Genomic DNA, 20,972 nt, shown 5'->3' with positions numbered 1-20,972 from the left:
CAGACGGCGGTGTGTGTTTCACGCGACGACACATTCACGCACCGATGCTATCGCCAACAACTCTCGCGGGGCGAGAGAGAGAGAGAGAGAGAGAGAGAGAGAGAGAGAGAGAGAGAGAGAGAGAGAGAGAGAGAAAGAGGGAGAAAGAGCTCGTCACACACGAGACATTCCCGCGGAACCCGCCGCAAACGGTCGTCGGCGTTCGCTCACACTTAGCAACTTTTCCGCACGGGGGGGGGGGGAGGGGGGCCCGACTCCGTATCTAAATCACTTCCCGCTAACGATAATCTCGGTCTTAGAGAGCATAAGCTCAATCGTGCCGCGCTAATTCCCACTCGAAACTCTCCAGACTGCAATAGTCGTAACATTCGCATGAGAGCCCGCGTATGAGAACGTGCCAAGGAACCTCACCATTTTGAGGGCTCGTTCCCAGTCCCCCGCCGTCCTCCTCAACGCTCAGTACCGCCGAGCGCGCAGCTTAAGAGTACGTAGCTTTTAATCGTCAACTTACGTAACGCGAACGCGAACGCGAACGCGAAGGCAGACGCCATGTTAAGGTCGTGTACGAGATCCGCGGAACTCGAGTCCTAATGCGGCGGATCCGCCCGTTACATTCTTCGGCCGTTGCACCGTTGCGGCTAATTAGCGCGCGGTCTAATGCAGAGCCGACAAGGCGATTTCGGCCCGGTGTATTCCCGTTTAATTCTAACGACCGGGTCTTCGCTAATCTCTCGAAATTAATCACCGCTGATGTAAGCCAGAAACGCCCGCGCGAACCGCGCCCGCGCGCGCGCGCGCGCGCGCGCGGCGTAATTTCCGTCGGCGGGCTCTATTCTCCTCGTTTGTATCCGCCAGTGGGATTTTCAATAGATACAGCCGCGGGGGAGGGGGAGGGGGTACGACGCCGAGACCCGGGAACATTTCGGAATCGTTCTGTGTCGCCGTTATCTTATAAATGGCGTTCCCGTCACTGCCACGCGGGCTGTACTTTGAGAACTCCTCAGACTGAATGGTATTACGCGCGCGCGCGCGCCACTTCTTGGACCGGTCTTGATGTTTCGCGATAATGGCTTCACTTTGCTCTGTTAATGATCGTCCGGGACGTCCAAAGTTTTGTAATGTTAATCAAATGCGCGATTAAGTTTCTCTCGCAGCTGCATGTATTTTGGATTGCAAACCCCGGGCAAACCCGAGCGTTCTTTCGACGAGAGAGAGAGAGAGAGAGAGAGAGAGAGAGAGAGAGAGAGAGAGGGGGGTCCATCCGACTATAATTCCCTCGTTAGGTGATTATAATCACAGATTGCAAACACTTTTCTCTCTTTCCGCGCGCGGAAGTTTCTGGAGCGGGTCGCGCGCGCGCGCGTTCGAGCCGGCCGCGCTGCGCGTCGCGGCGCCGTGTCGAAATGCGATCAATTATATGAATAAACACCGTTACGGTGTTCCTCGTTGGCGCCGCTGGCGCGTGCAGCACCGTGCGCGCCAGATGTAGACGCTGCGGAAGCTAACGCGGAGAAAGCTAACATTTTTATCCTTCGTAACTTTGCGGAAAACAACTTTCCCCGGAGCGTCGTGGCCTGAAGTATCGGCAGAAACAATAAGAGCGCGCTCGCGCGCGCGGGGGAGCGATATATTCGTACGTGACCGCCGTGAAAAGGAGAGCGCCGCGCGCGCGCGCGCGCGCGGGCTTTCCCTCAGACGTATAATAACGCAATTACCGGCGGATTCGAGATTAAGCGGGGAAAGAGTTACGGAAAAGGAGCCGGGCATTCGGCGGCGCGCGGCGCGTATACATGAGCTGACGGAAACGGGATTAAGCGGATGGAATTCGAGAAACGGAATCCAGGGTAATTCTCGCTTAATCCTCGGACATAGCCCTTGTGACGAGCCATTCGTTACGCTCCGCAGCGACGACGAGTATTTTCGTCGTGGTATCGCCCGCCCGCGCGCGCGGATAATCCCATTTCCGATATTGCTTCCATCTTTAATGCACTCGCAACCCATCCATCTCGAGACACATTATACTCCGATCGCCGCCGCCCATCGAATCGCGATCGTCGATCGCAATTTGGGAAACTTGCCGGACGCGAGACCGGGCCCCGCCCACCCTCGCTGCCCCTGCCCCTGCCGCTGCCGCTGCTGCTGCTGCTGCTGCTGTCGCCCAAACTACCTGGATTTTACAGCCGCGCTCCATATTAAATTTATTGTCGCGCTGTGTCCGCGTGACGCTACTTTCCTCGTCGCGACGCCGTCATTTCGCAAATTGGAACACAAGCGAGACGCAAACACGGACGTTGGCTCTGCGGCGCGTTCTTTCCCTCTCGAGCGAACGTGAGACCCCGGAAATATCTATGAATTCTACTCAATAATATCAACGACTGCAACACACTTAAATCGAAATTTGCACATTCCAACGTTAATTGTTGCTTCTACAAAAAAAAAAATCCACCTAGCCTTGCATCCGACCTCGCCGAGAGCGGCAAAACTTCCGCCGATTGATGCACTCGCGACGAAACAACGTTCGCCCGTATCGCGTATCTGCTAACGCGCAATTATTTTGCAGGTATCACGCGAGGCAGCGGAAAGCAACTGGAAGACGCGAAACGTCGCACGGCCATTGGGGACTCATCTTCGGTCATAAAAGGGGTCTGCTGGATAAACCGTGAAAGTGCCAATATCTCACGAATAGAAGTACGTCGTCTATACAGCGGCGCTGCTATACGGAAACGGATGGGCTGGCGTGCGTCGAACGGTAAAATCGAAGCAAAATTGACGGCGCCACGAACGAGCGCACCCGGAAGAACATGAGGCCGTCGTGTGGGAGCTTGTTCCGTGCGCTCGGTCGAGGAAAATTAATTTCCCTTCCGGTCGTCGGGTTGCGACGAAATGACTGACCCGAGCTACCGGGATTAATCGTAGTCCCGTGAGAGAGAGAGAGAGAGAGAGAGAGAGAGAGAGAGTGAGAGAGAAAGAGGGTGGAGAGAGAAGGAGAGAGAGAAGGAGAGAGAGAGAGAGAGAGAGAGAGAGAGAGAGAGAGAGAGAGAGAGAGAGAGAGAGAGAGAGAGAGAGAGAGCGGGCGGATCTGCCGCTAGTCTCTCGATCAGCGAACAACAAGCGCACCCTCCTCGACCGATGAACGGGAGCGAAAGGTACGCGAACAGAAGACAAGCCGCATCGGGTGAAGCTTCCTCCGTGCCGAGTGAGGGAGGAATAAAGACGAGGGCGGGCGGCAGATAGTACTACAGACTACCATGTACTTGTGAGCTCACCGCACGGCAATTTTCTCGAAATGTCGCTCGAAAGATCGAGCCGTCCGTAGAGCGGCTCGGCTGCGCCGCAAATTCCAGCACGCGCGCGCGCGCGCGCGTGAAGAAATTTACGGCGGCGAGAGAGAGAGAGAGAGAGAGAGAGAGAGAGAGAGAGAGCCGGGCCGACAGTAAGTCGCGGCTGTCACCCGGAAAGCAGTAATACCGGAGGGCGCGCAGCAGCCCGCCTAACGTCCCTGTGTGCGACCCTCTCTATCCGGTCAGCGAGTCTCGTCACTCTTCGTCTCTCCCGGACTCTCATTCGAGCTCGCCTCGCCTCGCCTCGCCTCGCCGTTCCACGTCGCGGGCATAAAAGTATAACGACTTGGGACGCGTTACGTTCGCGGCTTACGGGGTGAGGACGCGCGGAGAGAGAGAGAGAGAGGGGGAGAGAGAGAGAGAGAGAGAGAGAGAGAGAGAGAGAGAGAGGGAGAGAGAGAGAGAGAGAGAGCCGCGATAGCACGGAATTGTCCGGTATAATCTCGTAAAACCCGCGGAGGGGAGTGAGAGTCCATCCGCGGGCGAGCGGCCAGGCGTCGTTACGAATCGGGCAAACTGCGGCGGCTAGCTCCGTGCCGTTCCGCCCCCTCCTCCCCAAACAGGTGAAACGATTGCGGGAGATTATCAAAGCGCCGCCGTCGCTTTGGGAGAAGCGACGTGTTTAACGAGTCCAAGTGGGAGCCCGTGCTGAGATGTTGAATCGTGCCCGCGAGAGAGATCCGTTCGGCCAGTCCGGCTAGATCGGATGATAAGTTATACTTCGCCGTGCAACTCTCTCTCTCCGGATCCGGAACGTACTCAACGCGCGAGTGATAAAACGCAGTGCGGCGAACCGTGAGGAGGGTCCGGCGTTACCGCGGCGGGTCTCGCAGCCGCGAGGGAATTCAATCGCGAAATGGACCGCGCGATATTTGAATACTCGCGCAGCTTGCCGCGGAGAAGTTCTCGGTGAATCTCGCTCGCCCCTTCTGCCCCCCCCCCCCGCCCCTGGCCACCACCGAGTGCGTACCGCGCGCGCGATCGGACCGAGGCCACTTTCGAAGGCACGCTTCTCCGAAACACTTCGTGCTCACGGTCGTCCGGATGTCCGTCCGGACACTGCACTCCTCGAGGTACGGTCCGAGTGTTTCGGGATCTCTCGCACGCGGTCGTTTCGCGCGAGTTTACGGGCGTAATTAATTTCGAGAACGCTGTGCGACGCAGAGAGAAGAGGTGCACGTCCAGATGGATCACGTGCACGTCAAGTCGAGATCGGCCTCGAAGAGCAACCCGACGAAGATGGCCTGCGAGAAGGCGTCGAGACGCCTCAGGACGATCCTCGTGAGGGCGTCCCGTCTCGGTGTCTCGACGGCGGACGTCGCCAGGCTACCGGCGGCCAAAAAGCTTATTCCGCAAAGGGATCACGGCTGGAAATTGGCTGTATTTCTTCTCCTCATGTTCGGGGGCGGAGTGATCGTCGCCTTGGTCTGCAACGCCAGGAAAGGGTGCTCCAAACTGGAGGATATCGTAAGTAGAACTCTCTCTCTCTTGTGTCCTCGTATACTTTGCGATCGCGCGGGATTGCGCGGCGGGGTGGGGTTGGGGGGGGAGGGAGGGCGCCTCCTGCCTCGGCCTATTTTCTTCCTCGACTCTGACCGCTCCGCCAGCGGGTCGTTGCGATGAAACAAAGTGCGGAAAACACGGCCCGACACGGCGAGGGTGATATTTTTCCGTCGACAGCAATCCTCCGCGAGCAGCTCCCCCACGCGGAAGAGTAATTTTATCAACGCCTCCGCGACTCGGTGCAATTTACCGTATCGCGCATTGCCGGTCGACGGAAAGTCAAACACACCGTCTCGCGTCTCCCCGCAAAATTCGCCTCTGACAGGCGCGTATACGTGACTTTCTGAAGAACTTCATAAAGCTGAGGTGTATGTGAGGTGTACGTCGTACGCAGCATGCGGCTGACTTGAGTAAAAGTCACACGTCGTACACATTCTCCAATGAAAGGGACGAGGGTGAAGTTTCGCGCGTACACCGAGAAACTATTTCCGTCAGGAAGAATTTGATGTCACGCTCCGGTCCGACAGGAAATGTCAGATCTTCCCTCGGAAAATGTATTTCGCCAAAATTCGCCTAAATTCCACCCACCTGTAGAATAAATCCCTCTTTGCCAGAAATATACTCTCCTCCGCTCCTTCGCACCTCACCCGCCCTTCTGATTTTATTAAAAAAGAGAGAGAGAGAGAGAGAGAGAGAGAGAGAGAGAAGTAGTACACGGGTACCGAAAAATAATAACGGAAAATTTCCATAATTCATGCACATATTTCACTTCATTTCCAAGTGCGAAAAAAACACCCTGCGCGCGTGCGCGTACGCGATATACCCAGTTATTTAAATATTTATCGCCGTTATGTCGTGTCATGACGGCCGACGGCGCAAAACAATCTCGAAAAGCTCACGTTTTCGCCAAGCTCTTTCCTCCGTAAATCTCACTTTGCGCGACGTACCATCGCGCAGGTATCATCCGACCGAAAGATTTACAACAAATAACACACACACGTGCGAACGAACTTCCGAAGAAGACACACCGCGGACACTGGCGAAAAACGAAGAGCCCAGCGTCGTCGCGCGGGTCGTAACGCAGCTAGCGAGCCTCGCTGTGCAGCTCACTCTCGCGCTTCGGAAATTAATTATCATAGCGAGAGCGCAATCAGCAATAAATTCGCTCCGCCGCTGCCCTCACCACCAACCCCCCGGCGCATCCCCTTTGTCACTCATCCAAGATTGCCGACCGCAGGCCGTTTCTCCGGGCGCACCGCAACCGATTCCTCGCATACCTCGCTCAATCTCGCGAAACAAACCCCCGCAGTGTGCGAACCACGCGTTATGCACGCGCGGGAGCCATCAGTTCTAGCCTGCGTTCGACGGAGGGTGAGACGACAGACGGAGACAGACGGAGAAAGAGAGAGAGAGAGAGAGAGAGAGAGAGAGAGAGAGAGAGAGAGAGAGAGAGAGAGAGAGAGAGAGAGAGAGCGAGATGGCGGCAAGGCGGCGGAATCGTGTTAACGATGTTTCGCGCACGGGGAGGATGGTCAGGTGCGCGCTGAAATTACAGATCAAGGGGTTTCTAAACAATTACGCTGTCGGCGGGAGGTCAAGCCTGGAGTAGCGTGACGTTAGAGGGTACGGCTCGCAGGAACCGAGGCTTGCGGCCTGCGGCTGGTTGCGGACAAGGGTCGAGGCTAACAGGAAGTGCTCTCTCACTGCCGGCCCAATGGGCGGTGGGTTACAACGTCGGCCGGCCGCGGTAGAGGAGCACTCCTCTTCTCTGATATTCCCTCGGGAACGGCGCGCCGTGCTCCATTGTGCCCCGGGCAAAGCGGCGCGGGTATGGACGTGCATAGGATTGGCGGGTACTCGGCCCGCACCCTCTGCCATTACATCGAACGCAGCAACCGCAACGCGGAAAGTTCGCCTTTGAATCACTGCCGGGATTGACAGCGATTTTAACTGACGTGGCCGAGCCGCGATTATCGCCCGTCGGCTGATTGGCGGTCAGAAACATCCCCCGGGCTCTCTCTCTCTCTCTCTCTCTCGCGGGACGAACGTCGCCTTACGCCCGACGAGAGACATACACAGACAGAGAGAGAGAGAGAGAGAGAGAGAGAGAGGGGGGAGGGAGGAAGAAGAGGGTAGGCAAAGAGAGCGAGAGATAGAAGGGCCGGGGGAGGGGGGAGGGGGGGGAGTGTCGGGGAAAAGGGTGCTCACGCGGCCCCTTGAGTGTTGCCTGGTGGATATTAAGCGAGACGCTCTCGAGGGTCGTCACTGGTGAGTCCGCTGTAAAATCATGGATTCTCTTTGATCCCGTCGACGGTGGTCAATTGCTTGCGTGTTGCTTATGCAATGCTCGCTAAAGCGAATCGTTTGAACCCTACGAGGTAGCGTTGTGCCGAGCGTGGGACGATTGTACATAATGCATCCGACGCCGCGACGTCAGAACGCAGCGACGCGGCGGCGGCGGCGGCGGCGGCGGCGCACATTTGATCCGCGCTCTTCATCATTTTGCCGCTCGCCCGTATTTTCCCGGCGCCCTCCGGCGCGCTCCCCGCCGAGAGCAGTCATTCGCTCGCCGGACTGCACGGACGCGAAAGAGAGAGAGCGAGAGAAAGAGAGAGAGAGAGAGAGAGAGAGAGAGAGAGAGAGAGAGAGAGAGAGAGAGAGAGAGAGAGAGAGAGAGAGAGAGAACGCGACTCTGCGCGCAGAGAGACGTGAAGGAGCGAAGTGTGTTTTCTCCTCGTCGCTGCATTCTCCGAGTTGCCGCGAACAGCCGACTCTTTTCTGCTCAACAGGCTCGTGGCGGAGAATATTTCGCGGTAAAGAGGGAAAAGCGAGAGATGAAGAGTGCGGAAGAGAGAGAGAGAGAGAGAGAGAGAGAGAGAGAGAGGGGAGGGGAGAGAGTGAGAGAGAGTGTGTGTTGATTATATCGTTCCTTCGACTCGCAGGGATCGCTTTATCGGCGTGACAGTGTTGGCGTCATTCTTCGGTGTTGCTTTATTGGTCTAGCCCGCCGCCGCACGCAGGTTGTGTTGTACGGACGATGGATCAGGGCGGAGAACACGGATTCTCTTTGATGTCGCCCGTGGTTGGTAGTTGCTCGCGCCATTGCTTATGTAAAGCTTGTTAACACCGACTCGCCTAACCAGTAGCGGGTGCCGTCGATTACACGGGAACAAGTACGGGAGGACGGAAGCTAAAGGGAATACTTCGCGCCGCGCCGCGGCGCGGCAATCGCGTAATGAGGTTTGCGCAATTAGAAAAAGATGAGCGCGCTCCTTCCGGCGGAAGTCTCGAGGCCGCGGGGCGCCGGGGATGCGTCGAGTCGACGCGACGGCTCTCGTCCGTCGCTTATTCCGGCCGCTTAGCCCGACGAATCCGCCGGGCGCGTTTTTCGCGCAATTTTTCGACGGATCGATACGCCGCGGCGTTCTCGCCATTCGGGCGGCCCGTCGAACGGCCGCCCGAATTACGTCGCTGAGTTATATCGCGAACGCGGATGGCAGCATCTGCCGTGCGCGCGAGTAAAAATCGGATAATACGGCGAACTTTATGCGGCCGAAAAAAAGGCGAGAGGCGCCGAGTAGTGACGTCGCGCGTCGCCGCTTATCCCAGCCGACGAAGACCGCGACGTGCAAAGTCTACGACAACGCTGTCAAATCCCATTACGTTGCTGCAAATTTCGCCGTCAGCTGCCGCCGCCGCCGCCGCCGCCGCCGCCGCCGCCACCGCCGCTGCTATATCCTATTTATCCCCGGAGAGCGTCAACCCCTACGATTACCTTCTCACGGCGCGTTCCTACCGCGGTCGCGGTGGCGGTCCCTCAAAGCGCGTATCGAACATTCATGAGTCCGACCGAACGCACCCGCTCGGTTATACGCAATATGCGAGCCGGGGTGAGCAGGACGATGCGTCGGGTCGGACCCGTGCATGACGGCCACCTGCGCGACGGAGAGCAGCCGCGTCTGGATAGATACGTTATCGACGAGCACGCGCCCGCGTGCGCGCACGCGCCAACCGGCAATCTCGAATTCCATTTACATCTTTAATGCCGAGGCAACGAAAAAAATCGGCCGGATGGGAATACCTCGCTTCCCGAATGAGGCCGAGTCTGACAGACCGACGAGACCGGCAGGAATAATATTTACCCAACGGGACGAGATTGACTAGCGCCGCTGAATGCGGAGGCATTTTTGCCAGTGGAATTCGCGAATTCCGTTAGCGCGGAGTAAACGATAGCAGTCACTATAGGATTACGTCGATGGGATACGCAATATTTATCCAATGGAATCAGTCCGGTCGTCAGTTTTCAATGCGGAGGGTTCTTTGGCGGACCGCGAATTTACGGGCGAAACCGATAGCGGGCAAAGCCGCGCGCCGAGCGCGTGTATGAGCGGAGTGTTACTTAAACAGATTGACGTTAATATTTATTTCCGCTCTATTGTGCCGCCCCATGCTCGACGTTCCTGCTCGTCGTTCTGCTTTCAACGCGAGTACAACACCCTTCCTGTCCGTGCGTGCGATATTCGCACCTTGGAATAATAACACCTTGGAATCGCGCCGCGGCGCGAGACGCGTCTTGCTGAGAAACGTACAAAAGTCAGCACAGCATATCTAGTCTGAAAAATTCTCGACTCGACACGTACATGGCATTAGAAACTGTCAAACTATAATTGTATTCGAAAGTGGCATCCCTGCCTATAAAGCCATGTAAACTTTCATTCGATCTGTCGAGTCATTCGAGTAGTAGCACCAGTTGAAAAAGCTTTGTGCCAGATGGGTGCCGCATTTGCTGACAATTGACCAAAAACGCCCTCGAATGCGATATTTCTCAAGCGTGTTTGGCGCATTTTAATCGTTTTAAGCAAAATGAAATGGATTTCAAGCGTCGTTTCATAACTGTTGATGAAACTTGAATCCACCGACTACACACCAGAGCGAAAAGAACCTTCCGGAATGACACTCTAACGACGCTATTGAATCATTGGAAAAACGTATTGAAATAAACGAATGATTGAAGTCTCGGGAGATTATATCGAAAAATAAAACATATTTCACGGCGAACAAAACATTTTCTTTCATCGTTAGGCCGACAACTTTTCAGACCGCTCTCTATCCATCCGTCTCTCTTCGTATCTTCCATCTATCATTCGCGAGCAACCCTCGCGCAAAATCGACAGTCCCATTCGGTATGTTCAGCGACGCGAGCGGAGACAGGAAAATAAGCGGCCAAAGATCTGCGCGTCGAGTGTCCGCGGACCGCGGACAGGCGAGACATCCGAATCGAAAGAGACACTCTCGTCTCGCTCACCGCTTCGTCCCTTCGACTCGGCCGATCGTCGTCGTCGCAATTAACGCGAGCGCCGCGACACCCTTCAGATTCGCCGGATACCGATTAGCCGACGGCCACGGGGGCTGAACGGGACGCTAACGGCGCGCGTTCGTCAGACTCGGCATTTTGCCGGCCACGAATCGGACATTCATGATTCCATCCGTTCCTCATCGCCGATGGTATGATGGCGCGGCGAGAGAGCGAGTGCAGCACGTTCGTCTGGAACAGTACACGCGCGCGCGCGCGGCACGCATCGGCGCACGTGTGCAACGGCTACGTGTCCGTGAACGGGACACGTCGGCGACGCGCGACAGTTGCTATCTACGTCGACGTGCCACGCACGCGAACGCGAGCCGACTGGAAGCCGCCATTCGCGGACAGGTTCACGCAGGCTAGCATAATTCCGGGATAACTCGGACAGCTGCGTGTGATGCCCGTCAGCCGTATCAGGGACTACGATCCCCCGTCGGCTCGGCGCATCCGGCTCTCTCTCCCCCCTCCCCTCCCTCCCTCCCTCCCGCCCCGCGCCGGCTCGCAATTAATTAATGCATTAATTTATCAGGTCTCGTTTCGCGCCCGAGTTTCGAACTCCGGGCCCGGTCCAACGCGCGGCCAGCCTCGCGGATGCATGTAGCGACGGTAAACAGCATGTAAACTGAACGCTGATCGATATTGACTCGTGTCATCAAGGTCCTGTTTGCCGCGCACTTGTTTGCTGGAGGCCGCGGGTGGGCCACCCGCGTGCCACGCGACTCCTGATTCTTCCCAAGGAATTCAGCACAGCGGCATTAATCGCGCGCGGCGAACGAGTCGCGCGATCGCTCGCGACCTCCTCCCGGACTCCTCCGTTCTGCGCGGTACGTCGTTGTTATTTCTGACCTACTGTATAATTCAGTTTGCCGCAATCACCCCGCCGATTGAAGCCACACAGCTGGAGGCGAACGCCTGCACGACACGGACGGCGCAAAGCCCTCCGCCGACGGTTCGACAGAGAGATCGTTATTTCTGATTGTCGAGACGGCGAGCGGCCGTGCGCGCGCCAATGACGCGGACGCAACGATGCCTTTCGGCTCGGTGGGAAAAACGAACGAACGCGGACGACAGTGGCTCCGCCAGTAATGTGGCCGGACTCGCCCTCGAACGTCGATCCGATTACCGCACAAGCGACGAATGAGTGTCACCGGCCATTAGCGGGGCCTCGAATTTCAAATCCCGTTTCCGTGATTACCGCGGCGGAAACGAGACGACGGCGGCCGGGCGGGGGCAGGGGGAGGGGGGAGGAGGGGGTGCGGGGGGTGCGGGAGTCGAAGGGAGGAAAGCACGGATCCGCGGCAGCTGGCGTTTTGGAGAGCGACCGGGGGAGGCGACCTCCTTCCTAAGCCAGAAAGTCGGCTTTCGAATGTCAATTTCGGCCGCCCGATGCTGACTGAATTCCCGGCGTTTACGGCTACGTGCCGCTCCGACTTACATCGATAGCCATCGCGACGGAATTTTCCAGATTTTCCATTTGAGCCACTTCCTGCGATCATCCGGTAGTCCGGGATGCCCGGCGAAAGCGGGATTTCGTCCGTTGAAAGAGACGCGCGTCGCTCGGCTTCTTGTTCCGTTATTTCGAACGCGCGTGTCGATTTGTCGAGGTACCTCCCCCCCCCCCCCCTCCGGCTGCTCGCGAGCGCGGAAGGAATCGAGCAAACGCGTATCCCGTATCTCATTATCCAGGCACGACGAACGTCTCGCGAAAAACCGCCTGCCAATCTCGCGCTGTCGATCGACGTCGCTCACCGCGTCCCAGGAACGAGCGAGAGGCGACGTCGCGCAGGCGGAACGAAAAATGAAAGCACACAACATCTCTGTCTCTGTCTCTCTCTCTCTCTCTCGCTCTCTTAAACCACACCTTTCAACACCAACAGAATCGATTGCAACCTTTGCGTCCGTATCAGCTGAAATGTATGGAGAACGACGGTGTAACAGCAGCGGTTGTTGTCGGCGCGGCCCGAAAACGTTGTCGCTCGGCCGATATAAAGTACGCGGGGGGTGGCGCGACAGGAACGGAGGGTGGACGGACGAGAAAGCCGGCGAGAGTCGGTGGTGAGAGATCCGAAGGGCTGGCGGATAGATAGGCGCCGGAGCGTAACTCGATATAGCTGCCAACAAGCTGCCGGTATCGCCCCTACCCCCTTCGCGCTTCCGTTTCCTCTTCTACCCCGTCCTCCACAGCGCGCCACCCTCGGCCCGCCAACTTCCTCGCTCGCTCGCTCGCTCGCTCGCGTTCCACGGATGCACGGTTACCCAGGAATATTCTCCGCGTAAATGCAGCATCGATGTTTTCTCAGCGACGAGGCCTCTCGATGGCACTCTCCGTACCCACCCTTTGTCTCTCTCTTCCTCTCTCTCTCTCTATCTATCTGAGGATACCTCCTGCCGCACCCGTCCATCCTGTTTCCCTCCTTTCTCGCACCTTCAGCGTTTTATTCCGCGATCTTGGAATACTGCAGCTGTTACACCGTCGCTGGCTCTGATAGGGGACAACTGCTCGATATTCCTCGAGAGGCGGTCTTGGTGCATCGACCTTGAGCTTGGGTAGCGGCGGGACCGAGAGGGACTGCAGAGTCGAGACCGATGTCAGCGGAAAACTGGGGAAAGAGGACCGTCTTTTCTCGGACCGCTCGGCGACGCGCAATCGATGTTCGGCCATTTGGATTTTGACTTGGAGTTTTGTACTCGGTCGCGATCATGGCGCTTCTCTACAGCGTCACGCCGCCTTTTCTCGGAGATAGAGACTTGGAGAACGGAGGAATGAGACACGCTGGTGCTGAAGCACATCGCTCCGATGCGAAATTGCCGGTGGGGAGAGACGCCGGTCGACTTCCAATGTCGTGATATCGACACGATTAGAATTCAACGCGAACCTCAGGCCAGAAGAAGGAAGGGAGGAAAAAATCATTTCTCAGCTCTCCCGGGAAGTCGTTTGAGAGCGCTAGGTCGGGGAGGGGGGCACGCGCATGACTCTAACTTTGCGATGTTGTAATGATCGGCGAGGCGATGTCAAAGTTGGAATTCGATTGGGCGACAGTAGCATCTCGTGCATCGCATTAAACTTGAGTCTACAAGTTCGACATTGGGATCGAGCAGATCGTATCTCGGTAACATTAATATGTAAGACGTAAGAGCCAATTAGCGCGGTTCGGTTCATAGCGGTACTTCTTACTTCTCAGTCGTAATGGCGGCTTTGATGCTATACGCGTTCGCCAAAGTTTCCGAGACGGCTTTGTCCCGTCGTTTGTGCGAACTCGAGAACTCCATTAGCCTCGCGTCGCGCCGTGATCGTTCCCAAAAACAGAACCACACCATTGACCGAGATCCTACGGGAAACTTGGCGAAAATGCGCCGCCAAGCGGCCTTGAACCTGATTAGGCCTCGGCGTTTTAGGATTCTTTTCTCGACCCTCCCCCTTCTCCGCATTCCACCACTTATTTTCATTCAAGTTCGGAAGGATTAGCGCTAGGAGGCAACAAGGACGCGATGAATCTCCCTCTCTATTTTGCGCTCACGTGCTCCGCAAAAGTCTCCAAGCCGTAACTTTGGGTCCGCATTAATTAATTCGTCCGTTGCAATTAATTCGTCCAACTCGGAGGATCGGTAATCTCGCAAAACAGATCGCGCTATATTCTATCCTGGTTATTTTTATTTTAATGCCTCGACGGCATTTCCTGTCGTGCGAAACAAGTATTATAGGTCAGCGAAGAGTGCCCCCCCCCCCCCCTCGCGAGAGATTCATGAAGCCGTGATTATTAGTCTCGCTTTTGCCGCCGATAAAAGACACTAATTAGGAGTTTACGAGAGAGAAAAGTTTGCCCTTTTACTTGTTCCTATTTCGTTCGCTTGTTAATCAACGATCTACCGATCGTTTGATATTCGCTCATCGCTCAATATTTTATCTGCAGTTGAACAAGTACTTGACGCGGTTAATGTACAACCGAGTGAATTCAAGGATTACGAAGTATTAAAAAAATAAACACGGCTGGACCACTCTCGAGGGAAAGATACAAAATGAAATATAAAATAAATCTCGGATGTTTTCCCGTGTAATTTCCAGAGAAAAGAAATAACAGCGAAGACTACCTGTAGCATCAGCATACAATAGCCCGTAGAGCGTTCGAGACTCCCCATTGGTCCTTCAAGTTCGGCGGAATTCGCCGGGGGTTAATGCGGGACCAAAATTTCCGCTCGGTTAACTCGGCAAAGTTGCCAAATGCGATTTTATCTGTGTGTGTGTGTGTGTGTGTGTACGTTCACCCGTCTCGCAAAGCGCAACATACACAACAAACAACAAACCCATCGCGACTCCGCGCAGATTTTAATTACGGCCGCACAACGCTGTCGACGTTCGAATACCTTTCGCTCAACTGTCCGGCCGCAAGATACGAAAACACGCACAATTTCGACGCAGAATGGTCAACGCGCGACAAAATTTCCACGCGCGCGCGCGCGCGCGTCGTTGCGGACTACGACGCGGCGGCAACGTCAGAGCGATATTCAGATGCGACGGTTTATAACAAATTCCAACGGCAAACACGTTGCGTGTGATATTTAGACGCACCTATATTGTGCGTCACGCTCGCGCCAATATTGCGATCATCCCGCATCCCGGACACGTACCAATGAAATTACGAAATTTGCAAACAGACGAGATGCAACGGCGGACGCGCGGCGCTGCGCGGCGCGGCGCGGCGCGGCGCGGCGAGCGGATGTGTTTTCCAACAGCGGCGTGTCCTCGCCAGCCGACCAAGGCAGGTCCTTCCCGCCGAAGCTGCGAGACGTGGGCTCCGACGTGGGCTCCGACGTGGGCCCGATTAGACGGCGAGTCCACGTGCGGAATAGCGCGGCGAATTACTCTCGTGCCTCCCTCCCGTGGGGCTTCGAGAGCGGTTGGCGTGATTTTCGTCGAATTTCCTTGGCCCGGGCTGCCGCGTCTCGAGAAAATATCGCCCGAGATGAAGTCAGTATCGACCGGAGCGTGCTAGACTAATTACTTTGGTACGCGTTTGACCGTGTTCGACCACACCCCTACCGTGACTATCGTTACGCGAAAATCACAGGGTCGAGCGATCCGTTATTTACGCCCACTTGAGGCTATAATCCGAATAGCATCGGAGCGCTAACTTTCTGTTCATCGCGATAACAGCTTCATTCTCTCCGTCAAGATAAGGAAGTCTAAATAGCGCCGGCCGACGGCCGGCATCACGTTATGCTGAGCAACGATGGCAATTTTCGAGCGTTATCGATCTCGTCGCTACTCACAGTACGAAATTCACCGAGAGGGAGAGAGAGAGAGAGAGAGAGAGAGAGAGAAAGAGAGAGAGAGAGAGGAGGGCGGGGAACGTGACACTTTTTATCTGCCGTCCCCCCTCCTCCCTTTCTTCTTCATAAATCCCGCTGCGCGCGTGTCTTTCAAATTCGCCACCACGCCCGCCGAGGATCCCACGCGGCGGCGGCGGCGGCGGCGGCGACCTCGCGCTCCGCTAATTAGAAAATCATTCGGCAGCCGCTGCTGAATAAATGAACAGCCATCAAGTCGGGGCGCTTGTGAGGCGCGACGACTGCCGGCTGGCTTGTATGCGTGACGTATCGGCTGCGCGGCTTTGCCCGCTGACGACGATAATGACTCATTAAGATCGTCAGCTCTCGCATTAAGGCTGCACTGCAGCTCGGATTCATAACGGCCGCTCGGATTCTCCCGACGCCCGGCGACTCGGCTTTAAGTGGATATGACCGAAGTTGGACGGCCGACAAGAGCCCGCCGCTGAAAGTTGCGCGCGCGAGACACGTGCGACAAGAAAGCCTGGTGCTTCATCCGCGCGCGTGTGGGGCACATCCATCCGTTAATCGCCTCCGTGCAAGAAAGCGCTCGTTAAGCAGCCGCTCCTTCGTCCTCTCGTAAAAGTTATCGCGCGAATTATCACTTATCCCCCGGCAGCTCGTTAATCCAGCTGTCGTCGAGCTGTCAGATTTTTCGCGCGCGCGCGCACGATCAGCCAAAATTCGAAGCGCGTGAGCGAGGTACCCCCTTCATCCCCGTAAACGCGCCGTTAGAGTGCTCGAAAACGCCGGTCGCGTTCCGTCGTAAATGCGGGAGGCCCGGCGTTATGCCTATCGTTGCGACGCGGGGCGATACCGAAAGCTGCGGAAAAATCCTGCTGTCTAATAAATTACAGGATATGTAGATAGAATAGGTGTACAGAAAGCCTGTACGTTTTAACGGCCCCCGGGATGACGGTCAGAGTTTAAGGATCGTATAAAAGCGGCCCCCTGGTTGCAGCTACTACTACGGCTTTAACGTCCTTTGCAAGGACCCGAGGTTGCCCCGTGCGCGAACGTAAACGATAAAATGACGAGACCGGGCTAGCGGACAATTTCGTTCTCGCCTGACGAGAGTTTCAAACGAACCGAGCAACTGCAGCAACGACCTATGTCCGGCACTCCTGGCAGCAGCTGCAGAGCTGCAGCGCCGCCAGGCGATGACTGCAGTTGCATCGGGAGGCGGCGGCGGCGGCGGACGGGTCCGCGCTTCCGGTAGGGTGCGAATGCTGACGCGGTGAGCCGTGCGCGTATTGCAAAATAGCAGGCACGGCGAGGCCGAAAGAAATCTCGCCGGCGAGAGGAGACACCGCCGCGCCCTCTCCCCCGCCCCGACGCGGCGACCCCGCGCACGTGTTACGTCCGCCTAAATCTAATTCCATGAGTTGCGCGAATACGGGAGTTTAGTTTATATTTTATCGTTGCCGGTGCTCCGCCGAGGCGGAGTTGCAGCGTGCGAAATGTCCGAGAGCAGAGAGAGAGAGAGAGAGAGGAGGAAGGTGCGGTGGGAAAGAAGTGAAAACAAGCCCGCAAATTAATCGGCCAGGTAAAGTGTCGCAAATCCACCGCGCTATTCCGACGCCCACCGACTCTAACCGCCGTCTAATCCGGCGCGGATATTTCGGGAGTCGGTCGCGCGAGTACGCGCCCCTGTTTAATTACGGTGGCGTCGAAATTGAGAAGCAAATATCGAGAAGCGAATAGAGCGCGCGCGCGCGCCGGACGTCCGTTGCAAAACGTTGTTTGCGCGGAATACGACAACCGATCGGCGAAATTGCGACGGACTGTGAAACTAGTTGAACGAAGCGTAATTACGAGCACGACGCCCCTCTCCGTCTTCCGCCGCGCCGTGTCTGTCCCTCGGCAGACGCGGGCGAGCGAGAGCGAGCCGGTTCGTTTCGAGCGTACATATGTAATCGGCCGAAAATTCGCGGCATGTCGATACACATACAGAGTCGAGGCGACTAATAATTCCACTCGAATCTACTCGGCGGAATGTCGGCGACAGAGCGAGGCGAGCCGGGCGAGCCGAACTTAATCGGGAACTTTGCAGCGCCGATTTAGTATGCATGAAAATAGGTATGCGAATTTATCGGGATCCTGTTTGTAAATTACACGCCGGGCTGATCGAGCGCAAATCCTGCTTCTCGCGAGCGACTCGACCGAGGTCTCTCCCTCGTCGAAGACACCAGCAAACCTGTCGTCAACGTTGTCAAGTCAGACGCGCGCGGCGAATTACGATCGCCAATCAACGTCCTCGTTAAAATAACGACGACGACAACGGCGGGGCCGCACGATGCGGTTGTGGCAGTTTCGTGTATCGCGCGAAACGTCACAGCAAGTGTCCACCTCGCTTACTCGCAGCCGCCCCGCCCCGCCGCGCGCGGTTGCTCGATATCGCAGAAAGATGAAATTCGACAGAAGACGACGCGAGAAGAAAGAAAGGGAGTATACTCGGGCCGAAGTGCCGCGGGCCGATATCGGGGGAGTAAATGGGGGAGCGTGGGTAATAACTTGAAGACGCCCACGTGGATGCCCGGCACGATCGGGAAATACGACACGAAGGGTTGCAGCCGCAGAGTCAATGCCGGCCCGAAGGGTTGCTGGGAACGTGCCGGTGTGCTTAGGGGGTGGGTTCTCAAGAGAGAAATGGTTATGGCAACAATCCACGGCCACGAAGACAAAGAGGCAGCGGTACAGGCGCACGGTGAAGGAAACGGGAGGGAAAAGCGGAGGAGCGCAGAGAGAGAGAGAGAGAGAGAGAGAGAGAGAGAAAGACAGGGAGAGAGGGGGAGGGGGGGAGAGAGAGAGAGAGCGCGCGAAATGGATAGTGCCGGGGCAGGAATCAGCCGACCGGCGGAAATATTTTAGCGCCACGGGCGAATCCCTTGATGACAATTCCAGCGCGCGACCGATGCCGGGGCGGCTCCCGGCATATATTTTTTTTCCCTTTTTTTTTTTTGGGTTTTTTTGCGCGTCGCTCCCACGTTCCGCGCAAGCCTCCGGCCGGAAGCGAAATTTCCGTATTACGCTCCGTGTACCTCGTGCCTTGATACCCCGCGGACGGGCTATTGAGACTGCTTCTTTGATCAGCGATCTTACGGAGAGAAAGGACATCGCTCGCTTGCGATTCTTTGCGTTCCGACGATGTACTAACGCGCTGTCTTTTTCTTTTTCTCTTTCTCTCTCTTTCTCTCTCTCTCTCTCTTTCTCTCTCTCTCTCTCTCTCTCTCTCCCGGCGCTTAAAATTTCTCCATGGACGACCGGCTGTTCACATGGTCGAACTCTTACGATTCTTCGGGCGGACAGGGGAGGGGAAGGGAAGAAATTGTCTCCACTTGCGAGAAATGAGATATGATATTTTTCGACGTAGAATCACGATTTACTCTGCGGAAGTTGTGCGCGCACTCGAGCGTACGTTCGATTTTAATCGATTAGTCTTAAGCCTGTTGCCGCCGCAGTTGTGCTAATGAGTAAATACCCTCTGCGAGTCTCTCTACCTCTCTCTCTCTCTCTCTCTCCCTCTCCCGTTCTGCGAGAGCGTTATAATGTGAATGTTTGATAGTTGCGAAACCGGAACGCAGATTACGCGCGCGGTGTATTTCGTTGCGTTCGACATTTACCGATGGAAGAGGCCGGGTTTATAGACGAGCTCACGAGGATGGGCGGCCGTCGATGCGGAATCGAGTGTAGTTGGTAAACTCGCGCGATACTGGAAGCCGCGGCACACAAAGGCTCCCGTAACACGATGTCGTTTGCTCAAGAGCGCCGATCAAAGCGTCGAAGCGGTCGGTCCAAAGATATCGAGGCACGCGTCACGAAGCGTAACACAGGAATTTTGCTTCCGGCAAGCGCAAGCTCGGTTTATTATTAAATCTTTTTTTGTAACGTTCGCCACGCGCGCGAAGCCGCTGGATTGAAACGTCGCGCTTGTACCCTTTTTTTTTTTTCACCAACTCCTCCCGTGCGCAATTATTGTACACACCGTGCGTTGTAGCTACCGTTAAGTTTTTATCGCGCTGACACCGATATCTCAGCACGTGATTTTATATAATTTTATAACACACAGAGACAAGAAACATCCGCGAGGGTGGAGCGTTTATAGGTCGGAGAGTATTGTTGCGCTCGCAACGCATCGTAAATCATGGCGTACCGTTATTGATGAACAAAATTTGGTTTCTTGCGCGGAATAAACGAGAGTCCGCTCACACGTTCGCCTAACGTTCGCCCTTTTGTTAAGCCGAGATGCACATTACGGCAATGATAAATCACACTGTCCCGAATTGCAGCTATTATTTGTTGTTGCAGTCTGCGAGTGTGCAAGCTTACGAGCTGATTCGTCGTATTGATCCGTTGCTCTCGACGTTGATATATTGGTATGTTAAATAATAATTTAGGTACGTGTATATTGATTTTTATTATTAGATAAACGGGGCTTTATCGCCCGTCCGGCTTTTATTGTCTATTTAACGATGCGGTCTTGTGCTGTGAATAAATAAACGAGCGTAAATAAGTTGCGCGTGTTGTAAAATCGAGAGGACGCGTTTCATAGCGCGATCCATTCACACTGATGATGAGAGACAGCTCTTTCGACAGCTCTAAAACACGACTTCGTAAATACTGCTCTGCAGTTTAATCTCTCGAAATTTCTCGGCCAGCATCACCGATACGTTGCGGCCGAACACTGCAAACTCTTTCGCACGTGAAAAAGTGATCGCGTGGGGAAATTACGATCGGCGCACGTGACCAGGCCGATATTTTAATTGGATGGAACGCGCGCATCGCCCTTCCGTCATGAGCAACGCACGTGCACGTGTTTTCTATTAGCGACAAAGTAGAGCATTAAAAATGGAATTTATCGTATCACAATGGCGTGAAACGAGATGATATACGAAGGCTATAAACACACGCGCGCGCGCACGATTATACGTTGGAGCATATCGTGAAGCGCCGAGGGAGATTTTCTAAATTGAGAATATGAGACAACTGAATAACTCCGATACAACAATTGCCCCATTACGTATTTAATGATCGCAACGGCATGGCCGTCGCGCAGCGACGTCGCTGTATTTTAATATGGCGATAATGACAACAACTAACTCGGCGTTATATTACATTACGCTGAACTTTGCGCTGCAAACGCTGCGAACAACGGCGATGTTACAACGCGCTCGGCTAAATATGTCGCGCGAGCGCTGAGGAAGCGCGCGCGTTGCGCGCGACGGATCCGCCTTGCGGCCGCAAGTAGATCTGCATAAGCATTATTTATAGCATTATTCATGCACGGCTGTCGTTAGGCGCGCCCTGTTTCTACGTCGAATAGCCGGCGCGAGCGCCGGCACCCTCTTTTCCCGCGGGGACGAGTGGAAGAAAGAGCGACATTCGCGTCAACCCCGGCGGGCGATTTATTGCTAATTATTGTCCCGCGTGCGGCGGAGAGCCCG

General features: G+C 55.5%; 1 protein-coding gene across 1 annotated transcript in view; it reads left to right on the top strand.

The window, feature by feature from the left end:
- Positions 1–3,711: 3,711 nt before the first annotated feature.
- The window catches only part of LOC105182284 (uncharacterized), a 28,028-nt gene continuing 10,767 nt past the window's right edge, over positions 3,712–20,972 (top strand). The window contains exon 1 of the mRNA XM_011139617.3: positions 3,712–4,808. Coding sequence (XP_011137919.1) covers positions 4,527–4,808 — 282 coding nt within the window. The 5' untranslated portion in view covers positions 3,712–4,526. The remainder of the gene's footprint in view (positions 4,809–20,972) is intronic.

This window comes from Harpegnathos saltator, unplaced genomic scaffold (genome assembly GCF_003227715.2).
Source record: "Harpegnathos saltator strain DR-91 unplaced genomic scaffold, Hsal_v8.6 scaffold555, whole genome shotgun sequence".
Taxonomy (NCBI): domain Eukaryota; kingdom Metazoa; phylum Arthropoda; class Insecta; order Hymenoptera; family Formicidae; genus Harpegnathos; species Harpegnathos saltator.
Note: the sequence above shows the minus strand (reverse complement) of the source record. Positions and strands in the feature narration are given on the sequence as shown.